Source organism: Pogoniulus pusillus, chromosome 17, assembly GCF_015220805.1.
Source record: "Pogoniulus pusillus isolate bPogPus1 chromosome 17, bPogPus1.pri, whole genome shotgun sequence".
In the NCBI taxonomy this organism is placed as follows: domain Eukaryota; kingdom Metazoa; phylum Chordata; class Aves; order Piciformes; family Lybiidae; genus Pogoniulus; species Pogoniulus pusillus.
The window spans coordinates 22113414-22132893 of record NC_087280.1 but is presented as its reverse complement, the minus strand read 5'-3'; the positions used below and the strand labels follow the sequence as shown (position 1 = coordinate 22132893).

Genomic DNA, 19480 nt, shown 5'->3' with positions numbered 1-19480 from the left:
TTTTAAAGCTTTGCTCTTGGCTCCTCTACTGCCTGCCATACCTTCAGGGTAACTCCTTCCATCAGAGACAGAAGAGATGCTGCACCCAGTGAGCTTTCAGCTCTTTGCATTTAATGCAGCCACCGCTGTATGTGCGAATCTCCATCACCATGGTCCTCTAGAACTGGGTTCTCTCTATGCTTCCATAAATTACAAAGCCAGAAACTCCAGCATTTGTTCTGTGGTGGTTTTTTTTGGTGTGTGTCTATTCAGATAGGTAAGCACGATGAAGCCTGGATGATCCTCAAGCAAGTTCATGACACCAACATGCGGGCCAAGGGTGAGCCAGAGAAGGTCTTTACGGTGAGTTTAAGGAAGCCTCCAGCATGTGAGGCTGGACACAGCTTCCTTGGTGCAGCACAGCTCTACTTTATTCCACCTCAGGGCATTTTCAGCATTCCAACAATCAGTAAAAGGACTCAGATACTTTTTGTGTGTTTAAACTTTGATGTCAGACCTCCCCCCCCCTCCCCCCCCCCCCAGCACTAGACTTGCAGTGAGTAGTCTTTGTTCCTGGTGTTACTCTACAGAGTAGTGATTTTTCAATTATACACAAGCTTACTTGTGCTGCTCTCAGGGACTACAAGCAAAGGAGAGAGGTAGGAGTCATGTGAGAGATGTGAGTCACTCCTTTCTCCACTCTGGCTTCTAATCAAACTCTGATTAATCTTCAAGTACCTTCTAATGAGCTTCTCAAACTCCACCTGCCTCAAACCCAGTCTTTAATCTCTCCAAGGGCAAGTGGGATGAGTGGCTATTACTCATTGGGCTGCTGCTTGTTGTGAAAAAGGTCACACCAGTAGACTTCCTTAGCAGTAAAATCACACAAAAGGTGGGTGCTGAGGTTAATTGTAAATGACTACAACTTACTTGTAAACTCCTGAGGAGCCAGCCAGGGAGCAGCTCTTGATTTATGCTTTTAAAGATGAGAGAAGGATGGAGAACAGGAGACATGGTTGGGTGCAAAGAGTCTTTCTGAACAAGAAGGAGAGTGAGGCTATGTGTTCAGGAAGGTTGTTACCAAATAGAGCTCTTCAGGAGTGGTCCTTCAAGAAGGTGAAAGTTTAGTATCTGTGCATGACAACTGTGTGTCTGGGTTGAGGTGGGAACTTAAGCAGCCTGTGCTATTTTTAGTTTACCAGTCACTCAACTGATGTGAACTTTATCAAAAGAAGGGAGCAAAACTGTCTCTTTAAATCTCTACCTGGCTCTGCTGTGATGCCAAGCTGGGCTGGGCAGCCCTGGTGCATGGTGAGTGGAAAAGAGAACTGAAACTCAGGTATCTATGTGTCCAGAGAAGAGCAAGGTGGCTGGTGAAGGGTCTGGAGAGCAGTTGAGGGAACTGGTGGTGTTTGGTCTGGAGAAGAGGAGCCTGAAGGAAGACCTCATTACTCTCTAGAGCTCCCTGAAAGGAGGTTGCACAGAGGTGGGGGGCAGTCTCTTCTCCCAAGTCATTAGTGAAAGGATGAGAGGAAATGGCCTCAAACTAGATTGGGTTATTAGGAAGAGTTTTGTTACTGAGGGAGTGGCTGAGTGCTGGAACAGGCTGCCTAGGGAAGTGGTGGAGCCTCCTTCTCTGGAGACATTAAAAAACCACCTGGATGTGTTCCTCTGTGACCTACTCTAGACAGTCCTGCTCTGGCAGGGGGGTTGGACTCGATGACCTTTTGAGGTCCCTTCCAACTCCTGTCATTCAATGATTCTGAGTGTGTGATGGATTACTCCATCCAGTGGTGTTGTGACTGCTGTGGCAGGAGGTGGTCAAGAAGGCCAAAGGGATCGTGGGGTGCATTAAGAGTGTGTCCAGCAAAGCTAGGGAGGTTCTCCTTCCCCTCTACTCTGCCCTGGTGAGACCTCATCTTGAATACTGCCTTCAGTTCTGGGCTCCCCAGTTCAAAAGGGGAGGGAGGAATCTGCTGGAGAGGGTCCAGTGGAAGGTTACAAGGACGATGAAGGGACTGGAGCACTGCCTGGTGAGGAGAGGCTGAGGCACCTGGGGCTGTTTAGTCTGGAGAAAAGAAGACTGAGAGGGGATTTAATCAATGTCTATAAACATCTGAGGGCTGGGGGTCAGGAGAGGGGGGACAGGCTCTGCTCACTGCTCCCTGGGACAGGACAAGCAGCAATGGATGTAAGCTGCAGCACAGCAGGTTCCACCACAACACAGGGGGGAACTTCTTTCCTGGAAGGGTCACAGAACACTGGCAGAGGCTGCCCAGAGAGATTGTGGAGTCTTCTTCTCTGGAGCCTTCCAAGGCCTGTCTGGATGTGTTCCTGTGTGCCCTGAACTAGATTGTATTGTCCTGCTCTGGCAGGGAGTTGGACTGGATGATCTCTTTGGGTCCCTTCCAACCCCTGCCATCCTGTGAGCCTGTGATCTCAGTACCACAGCTCGAGGTAGGCTGCAGTGTCTGAATCAAGGTTTGCTGGGATCCGTTGGCAGGGGCAGATGCTGAGTGCTGCTGCAGCACAAACTGTCAGAACATGTTTTTTTCCTGATAGGCCAGAAGTTGCCTGTTGCTGGTGAGTCAGTTGGTACTGGTTCAGTTCCCAGACCTGACATTTAAGTGGTGCCAGCAAGAGGAACGTGGAGACTTCGCAGCTGAGCCAAGGCACTCACCACACTCAGAAATTTACTCAGCACATTTTCACCTCCTTCTCCTATTTACAAACAGCTCTTCTTTCCTTCAGCATGTCCTTGATTTAAAGGGACTGAACAAGTATTTTCTGGGATCCATTTTCGAGGTTCCTTCAGCAGGCCAGTTCAGCTGTTCGGTGCTGAAAACCTGGACTGCTTAGGTGCAGCAGGCTGATTGCATGCTGCAAGCTCTCTTGATGAGAGGATGCATTTTCAGATGCAAGGATTCCCTTCTACACATTCACTTCTCATATTGGTTCTGCCAGTGCTACTTAAAAGGGGCTGAGTGAGCAGCATCCTGCCACTTATTTTTGAAGAAGGAGACCCTGAGGGCACAGTTTGTGGATGCAAATGGCTGATCTTGGAGATCATTTTTACTGTCACCTACTCCTAATTTCTAGTGGGAATCCATGGGATAGAGAAATAAGGCAGTACACAGACAGGCACATGAGCCAAGCAAGGAAAGCTTGAAGTGGATGTGATGCATTCAAAATATTTAATGGAAGGAGAGAGAGAGAGAAAGAAAGGATGGAGACATGGATGAAAGGAAGACTTTCCTTTATTAATATCTCTGGCTGTAATTAACTCAGCTCACTTCTTAGTGATAAAATTCAAGGGAAAAAGAGTGAAGGATGTCAGCTGGAAGCACTGCTCAGAAGACAGTGGAGTTGAAAATTCACCCTAGATCAAAGCTAGAAACTGAAGTCATTTTTTCCCCTAGTTTTTCTCTTATTTCCCCCCTCTCTTTCTCAGGTTTCCTATATCAAAACTCCAAAGCAAGTAGATGAATTCATTGAAATCCAGAGCTCAACAGGGACCTGGTACCAGCGCTGGCTGGTCAGAATCACGACTACTCTCAAACAGGTAAAGAGAAATGAGAACACCCCCCAGGGGCTTTATGAACTTGGAGCTCCAGTGCTTTGTTGCTTCAGGTCATTGTGTCTGGAACCTCTGACCCTTGCTGTGCTGGTGTTTGCAAAGGGTTGCCATCTGATTGTGCTATGCAGATGTGTGCATCCACACGCTGCCAGCTGTGTCCTGAAATCCCCTCTGTCAGCATCACAGCAGGTCCAGCTGTGCAGAGCTTCCAGCAGGAGCCACAGCCCTGAGTGACTCTCTTCTCAGAGGATAAACATTGATTCCCTCTCCTACAAGCCTAAGTGAATTTACCACATGCAGTGGATTCAGAAGATAGTTTGCTCCTTGGTACTGCTGGCAATGCTTTGCTGCCTCTTCAGCTAATGGTACACATTATGCTGCTTGCCTATGCCCATGCAGAACTAGGCTTACTTATGCCTATGCCCCTGCAGAACTTTCTGGAAAACCTTGTAGCCAGGTGGGGGGTGGCCTCTTCTCCCAGGTAACCAGCAATAGAACAAGGGGACACAGTCTCAAGTTGTGCCAGGGTAGGTCTAGGCTGGATATTAGGAAGAAGTTCTTCACAGAGAGAGTGATTGGCATTGGAATGGGCTGCCCAGGGAGGTGGTGGAGGCACCGTCCCTGGGGGTCTTCAAGAGAAGCCTGGATGAGGCACTTAGTGCCATGGTCTAGTTGATTGGATAGGGCTGGGTGCTAGGTTGGACTGGATGATCTTGGAGGTCTCTTCCAACCCAGTTGATTCTATGATTCTTGCTAGATCTTCTAGTCTAGGGGAATTCATCTTCAGGACTAGGAGAATTTATCCTCTTCTAACCTGAGAAGATAGACTCAAAGGAGAGTCTTTCTTAATTAAGAACAATGCAGGAGCTATACTATTTATGTGCAAGAGCATGAGGGGTTGAACCTCTTCATGTCCCTGGCAATGTTCACTGCAGGAGCTATACTATTTATGTGCAAGAGCATGAGGGGTTAAACCTCTTCATGTCCCTGGCAATGTTCAATGCAGGAGCTATACTATTTATGTGCAAGAGCATGAGGGGTTAAACCTCTTCATGGCCCTGGCAATGTTTTCTGCAAGAGGTCAAAAGCAGATATTGGTCAAGAGGAGATATTGATCTGTCTCTTGCTGTGCTTGACTTCATCCCTACCTGAGTTTGCTTTATCCCTCCCAAAATGCCAGCTGTGTTTGGGTTTTTTACTCTTTGCTGAACTTTGGAGCTCACTTTGAAAGCCTCTCTGAGACCATTTGAGGAGGCAAAGCTGTCAGAAGGCCTGAAGCCAGGCTCATATCCCCGTTTCATGCTGTGATCTGGGAGAGATACTGCATCAAACCAGGCCTTGCTCAAGCGCTCCAGTTCTTCCCAGAGAACTCAGATGAAGTGCCCTGGCACACAGCTGAATAAGTGATCTCTTTGTATGCCATGTATCTCAATAAATACAACTTTGAACAAAGAACTGAACACAAGCCACACATCTGACCTTCCCCAGTGAGCCCTGAGATTTGTGATGCACTCAGGAATGAATCTGTCAAGTGTCTGCTGGGATACTCTTGCAGCTAATTCTCTCTTGTGGGTTTGTAGGTCTGGGACAACGTGCTCTACTGCTTAACAGCCCAGTACAGGATGAACACACTGATGCTGGCTGTGGTTTGGTTTACAATGGCCTTAAGGTATGGTACTTTTTTGACTTCTCCAAGACATGAGAGAGCACTCAGAGTTGGAGTAGTTGCTTGTGCATTTAACTAAACTGATCCAAAGTTAATCTTGGTCTTACCTTAAAAAATTCTTTGTGTAACTATTGATTAATGATGGCTTATAGGAGGGTGCAAGGTGCTTTGGACAAATCAGGACTTCTGGGGGAGGTCTAGGCTGGATGGTAGGAGGGAGCTGTTAGCAGAGAGAGTGATTGGCATTGGAATGGGCTGCCCAGGTAGGCAGTGGAGTTGCTGTGGCTGGAGGTGTTGCAGCCAAGCCTGGAGGTGTTTGAAGGGAGACTGGATGGGGCACTTGGAGCCATGGTTTAGTTAATTGCATTAGAAGGTGTTAGGTTGGACTTGATGACCTCAGAGGTCTTTTCCAGCCTGGAAATGTTCAGGAAAAGCCTGGATGAGGCACTCAGTGCCATGGTCTAGTTGACTGGACAGGGCTGGGTGCTAGGTTGGGCTGCATGATCTCTTCTAACCTGGTTGATTCTATGATTCTATAACCAGCCAGCAAAGTAGTAGTGGATCAACTTTCTTGTCTTTAGACCTTTCATTTGACCTTGGTCAGACAATAAAACATCCCTCCCAACCTTACCTGATTCTCAACTCTTCCTTAATCTATTTAAAAACAATTCAGGTGACCCTAAATTTAAACTACAGGAAACTTCTGTCTCTCCTAAAGCTCCCACTTGCAGAGTTAGGGAAACTATCTGGGAGAGTTTCCAAATCTCTTGCTACTCTGTTGGTCTCTTGGGCAGAAAGGAGAGCACATGGCTGTGTTTTCCAGCTGTGGACTAAATGTCACTAAAATTTCAAGTAGCTGCGCTGCTTTAAGTGAACCAAATTGAACCAACATGCTCCTGACATCAGAGGGATGTTTTGAAGCAGGGAGGCAGCTCAGTCCTGTGTCTGAGTCAGCCTTGTGTCCGACATCAGGAGGAAGTTCTTCACCATGAGAGTGGTGAGAGGCTGGAATGGGTTGCCCAGGGAGGTGGTTGAGGCCCCATTCCTGGAGGTGTTTAAGACCAGGCTTGATGGGGCTCTGGGCAGCCAGCTCTAGGGTAGGGTGTCCCTGGACATGGCAGGGGGCTTGGAACTGGCTGATCTTTGTGGTCCCTTCCAACTCTAACTGATTCTATGATTCTGACTTGAGCAAGAGTAGTGTATTTGCATCAGGAATGGAACAGCTTTGCCAACTGTGTAGCAGTTCATTGGAAAAGAGCTGTGGTATTTGCAGTGCCAGGATCTTGCATCCCTAATGCATTTCTCCTGTGCTGTTGTAGTTACTATGGCCTTATTGTCTGGTTCCCTGACATGATTCGCTATCTCCAAGATGAGGCCTATGAATCCCGAGTGAAGATCTTTGATGAGGAGGAAGTGTCACACTTCACCTTTAATTTCACCCTGGAAAACCAGATCCACAGAAATGGGGAGTACAGAAATGATAAGTAAGTGGACAGAACCTGGTTCAATGCACGTGGATTGAACTGCACTTTTGGAAAGATCTTCTCCTCTCTTTCTTTCCCTGAATGTTTCCAGCAATGGAAAATCCTCATTGCCCTTTTGGAGCTCTGAAACCCTAAAGGCATTTTCCCACAGACCAAATATCCTTTTAATCCTGTTTTTCACACACTGCCTCCTTCACTGTCAGCTCCATACTCCACACACTGCCTCCTTCACTGTCAGCTCCATACCCCAGGAGGAGGAATCTTGCATCCAACAGGAGGAAGCTCTTCACAGAGAAAGTGATGAAGTTCTTCCCAGAGAGAGTGATTGGCACTGGAATGGGCTGCCCAGGGAGGTGGTGGAGTCTCCATCCCTGGAGGTGTTGAAGCCAAGCCTGGCTGGGGCACTTAGTGCCATGGTCTGGTTGACTGGCCAGGGCTGGGTGCTAGTTTGGACTGGCTGAGCTTGGAGGTCTCTTCCAACCTGGTTGATTCTATGAGCAGCCCCTTGTTTGGAGCAGGGCAGTGGGTATCCAGCTGGCTGGGTGCAGGAATGGCAGTTCTGTTTCCTTAGCTCACACTGACATCTACTGGTTTTGGGCAGCAGAGGCCATCACTTAACACGAAACCCTTCTAGTGCTGCATTTCCACTGCAAAAAGCTGTTCTGCTTAGGTGTGCCTTAACCCAGCCTCCATCCTGCAGTGTGAGCTGGCGTGGCCGTTTGCAGTGGTGTGCTTCTCCCACACGGACCAGCGTCTCACCACAGAATGAGTGTGGCATCTCTGCTATGCTTTGAAGTCAGTCTGGGGTGTATTAGAAAGGCTACAGTTAGGAAGTCAAGAGAGGTTCTCCTGCCACTCTGCCCTGGTGAGGCTGTATCTGGAGTAGTGTCCAGTTCTGAGCCTCCCAGTTCAAGAGGGGCATAGAACTGCTTGAGAGAGACCAGCACAGAGCCACAAAGATGCTGAAGGCAATGGAGCATCTCTATTACAAGGAGAGCCTGAGGGAGCTGGGGCTGTGCTGCTGGGAGAGGAGGAGACTGAGAGGTGACCTCAGCAGTGGTTATCAATGTGTGCAGGTGAGTGGCAGGAGGCTGGAGCCAGGCTCTGCTGGGTGATGCCCAGGGACAGGACAAGGGGCAATGGGTGGGAGCTGAGCCATAGGAAGTTTCAGTAAACATGAGGAGGAATTTTTTCCCTGTGAGGGTGACAGAGGCCTGGAACAGTCTGCCCAGGGGGGTTGTGGAGCTGGCTGAGCTTTGGAGGTCCCTTCCAGCCCCTGACATTCTGTGGATCTGTGAAGTGACTCTGGCAGAACATCACAGCTTTCCTTGCTTCTCCTGTTTGAGCTGAGCCTGGGTTTTTTTCTTCTGCATCCAGCCTGGACCCCAACCACTCTGATGCTCAGACAATATAAACCCTGGGGATTTGTAGCAGGCCATTATTTTTTTGCTAAACCTCAGTAAAATGGGTGGGGGAAAGAAAATACAACTATGGAATTTCATGGGGATCCCAGTTCCTCAGGCTGGACAGGGTACTGCTCTAGCTGCCTTGCACTGTGTAGGGAGATCCCACAGGATGCTAAGTGGCACACAAAACACACACTGTGCTAAGTTTCACAGGTGAAACCATACCTCATTGCCCAGCCAGGCTGTTCCTTTCCCCTCAGAATCTGTTTGTCTCCACTTCCTTGGTGTGTATCTGACAGATATTGGTAGGAGATCCTAGCATGTGCCCTTATGTCCTTCCAGAGACCTCCTCTGAAGCAAGAAGCCGTTTAATGGTGTAAACCTAGCCGCATAGTTCCTATTCCCCTAACTATTGAGCAGTCAAGGCCTGGTGATATGTGAATGTTGGTCATAGTTAAGGATTGAGGACTCTTATGCCTGGAGGAGATGCTCAGTTTTCATTGGTTTCATTGAGACAACTGAATGATATTGGAGGTCTCTTCCAACCTGGTTCATTCTATCATTCAGGAAGCTCAAAGCTATTTTGAGGTCCATCATAGTCTCCTGCCTCAGGCTTCTCCAATTCAAAACCTGATCAAGCCACACTCCAGCAATGCCCAGAGCATATCTCAAGATGAGATTTGTAGCTGTGTTTCCCTCCCAGCCCTTGGCTGTGAGTTAAATCTCCACTGAACACAAGTCCATTGCTCTATGACTCTTTTAAAGATGGATGTTAAGAAAACAAACTGCTGGAAAAAGACTTCTAACAGCCTTGGGGAGTAAATACATCACAGGCTAATGCTGAGGGAATGCAGAGCAGCTTCAGTTTTACTGTAACCTATGAGACCTCCTAGCTGGAACAAAAGACTTCAGTAGTCTTCTGGTGGTGTTTGTGCATTAATAATATCTGTTAGTAGCTTCAGTTAAGAAGCCCTGCAGTGCTCATTTACTGCTGCAAACAGCCCTCATGCTAGACTGTTCTAAGTGCTCAATTCAATTAAGTTTCTGGGTGTATGTTAGAAGGCTTTTTGTTTGGTGACAGTCATGGCCTCCTTAACCAGAGCAATAATGCTTGGTCTTAATCGCTCCTTGCATCTTCCAAACGTGCCTGCCTGGGCATTAACTAATGCATCTTCCCACTGCACAGATTCCCAGGTCAATCAATATTGTGTCACCCTCCAGGCAGGCAGGTCAGACATGTCAAGCTTCCCATCAGAGGAGACATCAATCACCTGACACAGCTGATTACTTCTAGTGTTGTCTGTTTTCGTTCCGCGATTAGCAAGAGTCCTCGAACAGAGATGGTTACGAGCAGCAGCTCAGATAACCTCCCCCACTCCTTCTAGAAACCCAACTGCATTTTCACTTAAAAATCACTTGGAGTTTAAACAGCTGTCAGAAACCTTTCACTGAATGGCTCAGTGGGCTGCTGATAAAGTCTGGCTTTATTTATGCTGGAGAAAGGGGAGAGTAAAGAAGGCAGCGAGGTCAGCTCGCAAAGAAAACGCAGTGCATTGAGTGAAATGATGGCTTCTTCACATGGGCTGGTGCTGGATGAGAGAGGGTTTGTGTCCACTGAGTGAAATGATGGCTTCTTCACATGGGCTGGTGCTGAATAAGAGAGGATTTGTGTCCACTGAGTGAAGTTATGGCTTCTTCACATGGGCTGGTGCTGGATGAGAGAGGGTTTGTGTCCACTGAGTGAAGTTATGGCTTCTTCACATGGGCTGGTGCTGGATGAGAGAGGGTTTGTGTCCACTGAGTGAAGTTATGGCTTCTTCACATGGGCTGGTGCTGGATGAGAGAGGGTTTGTGTCCACTGAGTGAAGTTATGGCTTCTTCACATGGGCTGGTGCTGGATGAGAGAGGGTTTGTGTCCACTGAGTGAAGTTATGGCTTCTTCACATGGGCTGGTGCTGGATGAGAGAGGGTTTGTGTTCACTGAGTGAAGTTATGGCTTCTTCACATGGGCTGGTGCTGGATGAGAGAGGGTTTGTGTCCACTGAGTGAAGTTATGGCTTCTTCACATGGGCTGGTGCTGGATGAGAGAGGGTTTGTGTCCACTGAGTGAAGTTATGGCTTCTTCACATGGGCTGGTGCTGGATGAGAGAGGGTTTGTGTCCACTGAGTGAAGTTATGGCTTCTTCACATGGGCTGGTGCTGGATGAGAGAGGGTTTGTGTTCACTGAGTGAAGTTATGGCTTCTTCACATGGGCTGGTGCTGGATGAGAGAGGGTTTGTGTTCACTGAGTGAAATGGTGGCTTCCTCACATGGGCTGGTGCTGGATGAGAGAGGGTTTGTGTCCACTGAGTGAAGTTATGGCTTCTTCACATGGGCTGGTGCTGGATGAGAGAGAGTTTGTGTCCACTGAGTGAAATGATGGCTTCTCACATGGATTGACACTGAAGTGAGAGGGTTTGTGTCCACTGAGTGAAATGATGGCTTCTTCACATGGATTGACACTGAAGTGAGAGGGTTTGTGTCCACTGAGTGAAATTATGGCTTCTTCACATGGGCTGGTGCTGGATGAGAGAGGATTTGTGTCCACTGAGTGAAATTATGGCTTCTTCACATGGGCTGGTGCTGGATGAGAGAGGATTTGTGTCCACTGAGTGAAATTATGGCTTCTTCACATGGACTGGCACTGAATTTGAGAGGGTTTGTGTCCACTCAGAGAAATTATGGCTTCTTCACACAGGCTGGAGTTACCATTACAAGAAGGATGTGGAGATGCTGGAATGTGTCCAGAGAAGGGCCTTGAGGATGCTCAGAGGGCTGCAGCAGCTCTGCTATAGGGACTGACTGAAAGAGTTGGGGCTGTGCAGTCTGCAGAAGAGGAGGCTCTCAGGAGACCTTCTTGTGACCTTCCAGGATCTGAAAGGGGGCTACAAAAAAGCTGGGGAGGGACTTTCTAGGCTGTCAGGGAGTGACAGGACTAGGGGGGAATGGAGCAAAGCTGGAGGTGGGGAGAGTCAGAGCGGAGGTGAGGAGGAAGTTGTTGAGCATGAGAGTGGTGAGAGGCTGGAATGGGTTGCCCAGGGAGGTGGTTGAGGCCCCATGGCTGGAGGTGTTTGAGGCCAGGCTGGCTGAGGCTGTGTGCAGCCTGATCTAGGGTAGGTGTCCCTGGGCATGGCAGGGGGCTTGGAACTGGCTGCTCCTTGTGGTCCCTTCCAATCCTGACTGATTCTGTGATTCTATGACTGGCATTGAATGTGAAAGGAGTTGTGTCCACTCAGCCAGATAAACACAATTCCTTAGATGTGGCTGTTTTGAGGACCAGAAAAAACCTGCCATAAATCCTACAGTGTCCATCTCTCTTGAAAAAAAAAAAAACAAAGAAAAAAAGCTTCTTCAAGCCCTTCTCAAAACCCTTTTCACCTACTAAACTAAGTAAGCATGGAGGTGGCAGGACAGCTGTGCTTGAACACCTTCTCTATAAATGAGCTCGGGGCTGACCGCATTGCTGTCTACAGCTGCCTGAAAGGAGGCTATAGCCAGGTAGGGTTGGGCTCTTCTGCCAGGCATCCAGCAACAGAACAAGGGGACACAGTCTCAAGTTGTGGCAGGGGAGGTCTGGGCTGGATGTTGTTAGGAAGTTGTTGTCAGAGAGAGTGATTGGCATTGGAATGGGCTGCCCAGGGAGGTGGTGGAGTTGCTGTGGCTGGAGGTGTTGAAGCCAAGCCTGGCTGGGGCACTTAGTGCCATGGTCTGGTTGATTGGCCAGGGCTGGGTGCTAGGTTGGAGTGGATGATCTTGGAGCTCTCTTCCAACCTGCTTGATTCTATGATTGCCATTAGTGCTCTGTCTCTTGAAAGATCTGTTCTGTGATATACAGTGGAGAAAATGCCTCCAACCAGAGAGTGAAGTTCTGCTTCCTGCCCCACAGATTCATTGGCATGAAATTCAAGGAGGTGAGGTTTGAGGATTCATTATTTGAGGACTGCTACTTTGAGGATGTGACATCCAGCGAGACCTTCTTTGAGAACTGCACCATCATCTCCACTGTCTTCTATAACACTGGTAACAGCCTCATCTCTCTGGTTAGGAACTCTTTGGTCAGCTTATGGGAGGAAGAAAAATGATAGAGAGCTTTATGTGTGTGTGGTAGGTAATGAAAGTCATGGGTGGAAAAGAGGGGAAAACAAAAAAGAGGATGATGCATTTGGAAGGAGGCTTCAGTTTGCTCCATCATTGTTTTTAACCATATAGATTCTGATACTGTCAGCTGCTGCATGAGAAATGCAGAACTCTGTGCTCAGACCCTGGCAGCAGATTAAAGGCTCAACAAATTTGCCTTACAATAGGATTTTAACCAAACTGTGATTGCTGAACAATCATTAGCAGTAAAATAGGCATTCATTTATCCTGAGTTTTCACTTTCACTCCAACAGAGAACACACCATAATGCCATGAAAGCAAAGGCCTGCATTGCCTGCCTTTCTGGCATGGGGATACTGGGGTCTTGATGATAAACAGAAGGGATGCATAAGCTTGCAGCTGGAGGTTGGCAATGAAATAAACTCCCCCATGCTATTTCCACTGGGAGCACCTCTCAGACATTTGGTTTAGTTTGGATCCTAACTCCTGTGGCTGCTCTATGAAGAGAGATCAGCCAAGCAGGATCAAGATTCTGCTGCATATAAATATCTAAAGGGTGGAGGTCAAGGAGATGTGGCTGATTTCTTTCCTGTGGAGCCCAGACACGGGGCAGTGAGTACAAACTAGAAGACAGGAGGTTTCACCTCAACATGAGAAACACTTTTTTACTTTGGGGGTGATGGAACCCTGGAACAGGCTGCCCAGGGGCATTGTGCAGTCTCCCTCTCCGGACATATTCAAGACCCACCTGGATGTGTTCCTGTGTGATCTGCTCTAGGTGATCCTGCTCTGGCAGGGGGGTTGGACTGGATGAGCTTTTGAGGTCCCTTCTAGCCTCTGACATTCTGTGATTCTGTGAACTGCATGCTCACATCAGTCAGAAAAAGAAAACACTTCATAAAGTCTAACCAATCATTGCCATCAGCTATCAAGTCCAATGGAAGGATGCTGTACATGTGGTAGTTTCTTGAGTATTACTTGAGTGCCATTCAGGTATGAAGAAGGTGTCCCTGCCTATGGAACTAGATGGTCTTTGAGGTCCCTTCCAACCAAACCATTCTAGATGGAGGCTCCTGGAGAGTTTCAAAACATGCATAGATGCTGAGCTCCTGTGCAACCTGCTCTAGGTTTACCTGATTTGGCCAGGGGTTGGGCTAGATGATCTCTGGAGGTCCCTCCCAACTTCTACCATTCTGTGATTATCTCCCTTGCAGATCTCTATGAACACAAATTCATCAACTGCAGGCTCATCAACAGCACGTTTATGAAGGAGAAAGAAGGCTGTCACTTGGACTTTGAGGAGGACAATGATTTCCTGATCTACCTGGTCAGCTTCCTGGGCAGCCTGTCTGTGCTGCCAGGCAACATCATCTCTGCATTACTGATGGACAAAATAGGGAGGATAAAGATGATTGGTGAGTGGGGCATGGTGCAGGTTGATTGGCCAGGGCTGGGTGCTAGGTTGGGCTGAATGAGCTTGGAGGTGTTTCCCAACCTGCTTGATTCTGTGATCTAATAGAAGCCTTTCCAGTACCTGATAGGTGCTACGAGAAGGCTGCAGAGAGAGTGTTTGCAAAGGCCTGTAGGGATAGGATGAGGGGCAGTGGCTTCAAGCTAGAAGAGATTTAGATTGGATGTCAGGAACAAGTTCTGCACTATAGGGATGGTGGAACACTGGAACAGGTTGCCCAGGCAGGTGGTTGGGGGGGGCTCATCCCTGGAGATATTGAAGATGATGTTTGTCAGGGCTCTGTGCAACCTGATCTAGTGGAAAATGTCCCTGCTGACTGCAGCGGGATTGGACTAGGTGACCTTTGGAGGTCTCTTCCAACCCAAACAATTCTAAATGATTCTGAAATGCAACATAGTGTGCAAAATGAAGCTTTTTAGCTCCTGGTCAGCATCTAGACTGCTTCAAGTGGTGTCAAAGTGATGCAAAAAACCCCAAACAAAGAATTCTGACGTTGGTTTCTTGTTAGTGAATTGAGACATTTCAACAACAACAGATTTTTTCCAAGGGAAAAAACTCTGATTCTGGAAAAAAAACTACCCTGTTCCTCAGGTGAAAATTCTCCTTGGGTTAGAAGGCAGTGATGTAGCCATTAGTACTTCTGAGTATGTACTGTGCCTAACTGAGCATAAACGTTCTCACTTTCTCCCTCGACGGTGCTCATAAAATTACAGCTCCTGTGCAAATGTGCCATGAAATCTAATGATGTTCTTATAATTAAAAGAGACCTCAAGTGCTTCCTACAACTGGCTGTAAATTATCCTAATTGAGACTATGAACGTGTCAAGCAGTTTCAGTGTAAGATGAAATGCACCAGCTCTTCACTCAAAGCTCATGCTGGAAATCCTTCACGAGCGTTCTTCCTCCTCACTGACTCTCCTGTTTGCTTACTTCTGCTCTTCCTGTGTCCATCTGGAAGTCTGAGATACTGGAAGCCTGCCTGGAAAAGCAGGAGTGTCTGCAGAGCAGGACTATCAGCCAGATCAGATGGTCTTTGAGGATAAAGCTGGTGAAAGGCCTGGAACACAAACCCTGTGAGGAGAGGCTGAGGGAGCTGGGGTTCTTTAGCATGGAAAAGAGGATGCTCAGGAGTGACCTCGATGCTGTCTACAACTACCTGAAGGGAGGTTGTAGCCAGGTGGGGTTGCCCTCTTCTCCCAGGCAACCAGCAATAGAACAAGGGGACACAGTCTCAAATTGTGGTGGGGGAAGTCTAGGCTGGATGTTAAGAGGAAGTTGTTGGCAGAGAGAGTGATTGGCATTGGAATGGGCTGCCCAGGGAGGTGGTGGAGGCACTGTCCCTGGAGGTGTTGAAGCAAAGCCTGGGTGAGGCACTTAGTGCCATGGTCTGATTGATTGGCCAGGGCTGGGTGCTAGGTTGGACTGGATGAGCTTGGAGCTCTCTTCCCACCTGGTTGATTCTATGATTCTCTGACACTTTCAGGCTGGTTTCCAGTGCCAGAGTGAGGGAAAGGCAGCATCAAGGTGTTCTTCGGATTCTTGCAGATGTCACTTGTTTGGGGGTCAAACATCTCCTGAAAGCCGTATTGATCAACAGCTGTGTTTGCTCAGCTGTGGGTAGAGGAAACTGGTGCCAACAGTCTTGCTTTCCTCCCATAGGTGGCTCCATGTTGATCTCAGCAGTGTGTTGCTTCTTCCTCTTCTTTGGCAACAGCGAATCAGCAATGATCGGCTGGCAGTGCCTCTTCTGCGGGGCCAGCATTGCCGCCTGGAATGCCCTGGACGTGATCACTGTGGAGCTCTACTCCACTGACAAAAGGTGCTCAGAACATTTCTCCTTTTCCTTTCCACCCTCTGACTTGAGGCCTCTCAAATCCTGATGGAAAAAAGTCAGCATCCATTCTAGATACATATAAGTGGGGAAGGTGTATTATTTTTGTCCTTAGAGCTTGAGCAGTCCTGTGGTAACAGCACAGACGTTTGCAAGCACAATTCCTGGACACAGGGAGTCCTATGGGGGTATGGAAATTCCAAGCAGGTGAAATATGGACTGTCCCATTTCCATGGATGTACATGGAGATCCAGCCTTTCTGACTATGTGCCCTCAGCTTCTTGGCATAGTTCCTCACCGTGACAGTTTCCCCTCCACAACCTGGAGACAACCATGTGCACAGAATGCTGGAGGAGATGAGGCAACACAGGAAACTTTGGGGTCATCTTTCATGTGTCATCACTACAAGTCTTTTTTTTACCCTTTTCCAGGCTGTAGGAAGGAGCCAGAAGGAAAGGAGAAGGCCTGTTCTTTGGAGGCAATATGCTTTTAGCTGCTAGGTGAAGCAGTACTCACAGCAGAGCCCAGGAAACCCAAGTGCTTGGACGGGCTCTGACCAGTTGTCAAACTAGTCGTGTCCCACCTTCTCTGGGGAGGGCCAAGGCTGCCATAGTAGGCCACTACAGGGAGAAACTGAGACAAAAAGGAGAAATGAGAACCTGAAGACATCCTCCTTGTTCACACAGACATGCCAGACATTGATGTCTATTTACCTATTTAACTACCCTGTCTGGCTTTACTTGCCAGAAGTGCAGCCTGAGCAACACAAAAGCAATCACAAGATTACCCATCCAGATCCCTCTGGTTGTTCTGGGAGCCTTCCTCCTAACCACTGCTTTCTGCTTTTCTTCCCCACAGGGCAACAGCCTTTGGCATTCTCAATGGGCTTTGCAAGTTTGGTGCCATCCTGGGGAATTCAATCTTTGCCTCCTTCGTAGGAATAACCAAGGTGGTCCCCATCCTTCTGGCATCCTCCGCTCTGGTTGGAGGTGGTCTGCTCGCTTTGCGCCTGCCAGAGACTCGAGATCAGGTCCTGATGTGAGCAACTGAAGCCAGGGGCATCAGGGGGTGCAGACACAGAAGAACAGATAAGAGCCAGTTTGGGAGAAGCCAAAATGTCCATTTTTACACCATTCTGTCAATACCTCAAAGAGAGAGGGCAGAGGGAAAGAAGAACCCAAAGGCATAAAACTTCAACCCCTAGTTTCTGACCCTTTTACAGCCACAACTGGTGCATGCAGCTCCCACACACCCCTTGCAGAGCTTGGGTTTAACCTTGCCTACGCTGGGAGTCTACCTTTCCCCTCTCCATCCTGGTGTACCAACACAGGACACGGACAGCAGCTTTGTGCATGTGTGTGCCTGTGTGGTGTGAGCGTGTCCAGCAGGAGAGCAGATCCTCACCCCTTTATGCCTTTGCTGAGCTGCGAGATACCTCCTGCCTTGCCCAGCGCTCCTTGGCGTTTCCTACCAGCTGTGTTCAGACACAAGGGCAGGTAACAAAACTACTGTAGCTGAGCTCCAGCAGTAGGGACAAGAGCTACAATTGTGACTAGTGACCCTAGCTGGCTTGATTTTTGGGGTTACCCACTGAAAGAGTGACAGGGTTCTTATTTCTGAGGGTATGAGGGCGAGTGCTTGGCGCTCTCATAAGAATTGGAGTTGCAAAGCCCTTTACTGTCTTGTCTTGGGCATAGACAATCAATAAGCACCTTCTTGGTCTGGGAGAGAAATGTATACATGATATATATATATATATTTATGTGTTTACACATAAATCTATACATATTGAAGTGATCAGGTATTGGAATTCATAGTTTGTAGTTTCTGCACCCTCAAGAAGATCTTGAGAGGCACTTAAGTCTTAGCCCATTAATTCAAGATTAACTGGAGTCACAACCAGTTCAGTGACACTTTATATCCAGACACAAACTATTCCAGTGCATTGATGGTGGGGAATGTGTATTTCTATGGTGATGCTGAAGAATTTTCTTTGCCCTACAACTTTCACAGAGGAGAAATTCCAATGATGTTGGAGCACTCCCACAAACCAAATGTGTACATATTAATCTGGTGTAAATAGGAGATGGTTTTGGTCTGATACCTAGAGTATGGTAACTGTGAATTTACCAGCATTTTAGCCATATGGTTTGAAGACTCTGATGCTTGATTTTATTATCTACCTGGGTCTCATTGAAGCACTCTAAGCACAGCTACTTAAAGCCATTTAACTCACTACACAGGGAATGAGCACAGCAAGCTCTCACTGGACAGAGCAGCAAATTCTCCAGGAAGGGGCATGGTTCAGTTTGATCTCCTGTACAAACCATTCCTGAAACTCATGTGCCCCTTTTTCAGCATATGACTTTAAGGCCTGGTGCACCTAGAAAATGAGTGAGTTGTGCATTTTTGGGATACACTTTCTCAGGAAGCATAGGATGAAACACACACTGGTGCAGAACACATCGATGCTCACGAGTGGCTGGGTAGTGATAATTAGACCCTTCCAACAAGCTCAGCAATAGGCAAGAACTGATCAGAAACTGTCACATCACGCAGCAGATCTGTCTCACTAGGAGGTTTTTGTGACATAAAAAGTGTTTTGTTCTCTTTGGTGTGGTTTTTTTTTTTTTTTTTTTTTTGCTAGTTTTGGTTTTAGTTTTTCTATTTTTAGTGATTTTTTTGTTTGTTTGTTTGCCTCTTGGTTGTTTTGTTTGTTTGTTTTTCAAAGGAAAACATGCAAGATTAGGCTGGAATCCAGCAGGACTGAAGTCTGACACCTCTGCCTCCAGCTGCACAGGGGTAGTCACAGACTTAGAGAGTGGAAGGGCCAGCTAGAGATCATCTACTCCAACCCAACCAGCAGAGCAAGTTCACCTAGAGCAGGTTGCACAGGAATGTATTCAGGCAGGTTTTGGAAGTCTCCTGAGATGGAGACTCCACCACCTCACCGGGCAGCCTGTTCCAGTGCTCTACCCCCCTCAAAATAAGAACGTTCCTCCTCATGCTTAGGTGGAACTGTCTGTGTTCAAGTTCATGCTTGTTATCTCTTCTCCTGTCACTGGGCACCACTGAAAAAGACTGGTCCCATCCTCCTGACACCCAAATACATGAAGAGCTGACACCAGGGCCAGACTCACACAGTTGCAGGAATGTGCTCCCAGTCAGCCCTGTAGGAGACAGCTGAAGGACACAGAGCATGCTTAAATCACAAGAAGCAAGTCCTTGCTGGTGAGGCAAACCCCTTCAACAAGCATCATTTTTATCATCATGTCAGTGAGGGATAAACACTCTGGGAGCAGGCAGCCTCCAATGGGCTGTTTGGGATTTTGGAGATCTATTCTGAGGGTTAGGAAATGGATCAAATCACAGGCTGCTGTAATCATCTCTCTCATTATGCCTAATTTCTTCATTCCATGGGTAGCTTAGGGCCTTTCTTTTTTGATTTGTCTTCAAAACATCGAGGTTCCTTTTCTAAGGTAGGAGTGAATGCAATTATGTCCTTTGGCAGCAGTTCACAGCTTCTGTTGAGAATCACAGCCCAGAATATATTCCCTTCCCTTCTCCTCTCCCCATCCTTTTCCTTCTCCTCTCCCCATCCTTTTCCTTCTCCTCTCCCCATCCTTTTCCTTCTCCTCTCCCCATCCTTTTCCTTCTCCTCTCCCCATCCTTTTCCTTCTCCTCTCCCCATCCTTTTCCTTCTCCTCTCCCCATCCTTTTCCTTCTCCTCTCCCCATCCTTTTCCTTCTCCTCTCCCCATCCTTTTCCTTCTCCTCTCCCCATCCTTTTCCTTCTCCTCTCCCCATCCTTTTCCTTCTCCTCTCCCCATCCTTTTCCTTCTCCTCTCCCCATCCTTTTCCTTCTCCTCTCCCCATCCTTTTCCTTCTCCTCTCCCCATCCTTTTCCTTCTCCTCTCCCCATCCTTTTC

The 19480-nt window shown here is 47.9% G+C and overlaps 1 protein-coding gene across 5 annotated transcripts in view; it reads left to right on the top strand.

Moving 5' to 3' along the window:
* Nucleotides 1–18162, top strand: part of SV2B (synaptic vesicle glycoprotein 2B) — a 79839-nt gene extending 61677 nt beyond the window's left edge. For all 5 annotated transcript variants that reach the window (XM_064158060.1, XM_064158059.1, XM_064158058.1 and 2 more), the window contains 8 exons: nt 253–342; nt 3431–3541; nt 5137–5225; nt 6542–6706; nt 12039–12172; nt 13465–13665; nt 15381–15540; nt 16411–18162. In XM_064158060.1, the coding sequence (XP_064014130.1) occupies nt 253–342; nt 3431–3541; nt 5137–5225; nt 6542–6706; nt 12039–12172; nt 13465–13665; nt 15381–15540; nt 16411–16594 (1134 nt within the window). In that variant the 3' untranslated portion in view covers nt 16595–18162. The remainder of the gene's footprint in view (nt 1–252; nt 343–3430; nt 3542–5136; nt 5226–6541; nt 6707–12038; nt 12173–13464; nt 13666–15380; nt 15541–16410) is intronic.
* Nucleotides 18163–19480: the final 1318 nt, after the last annotated feature.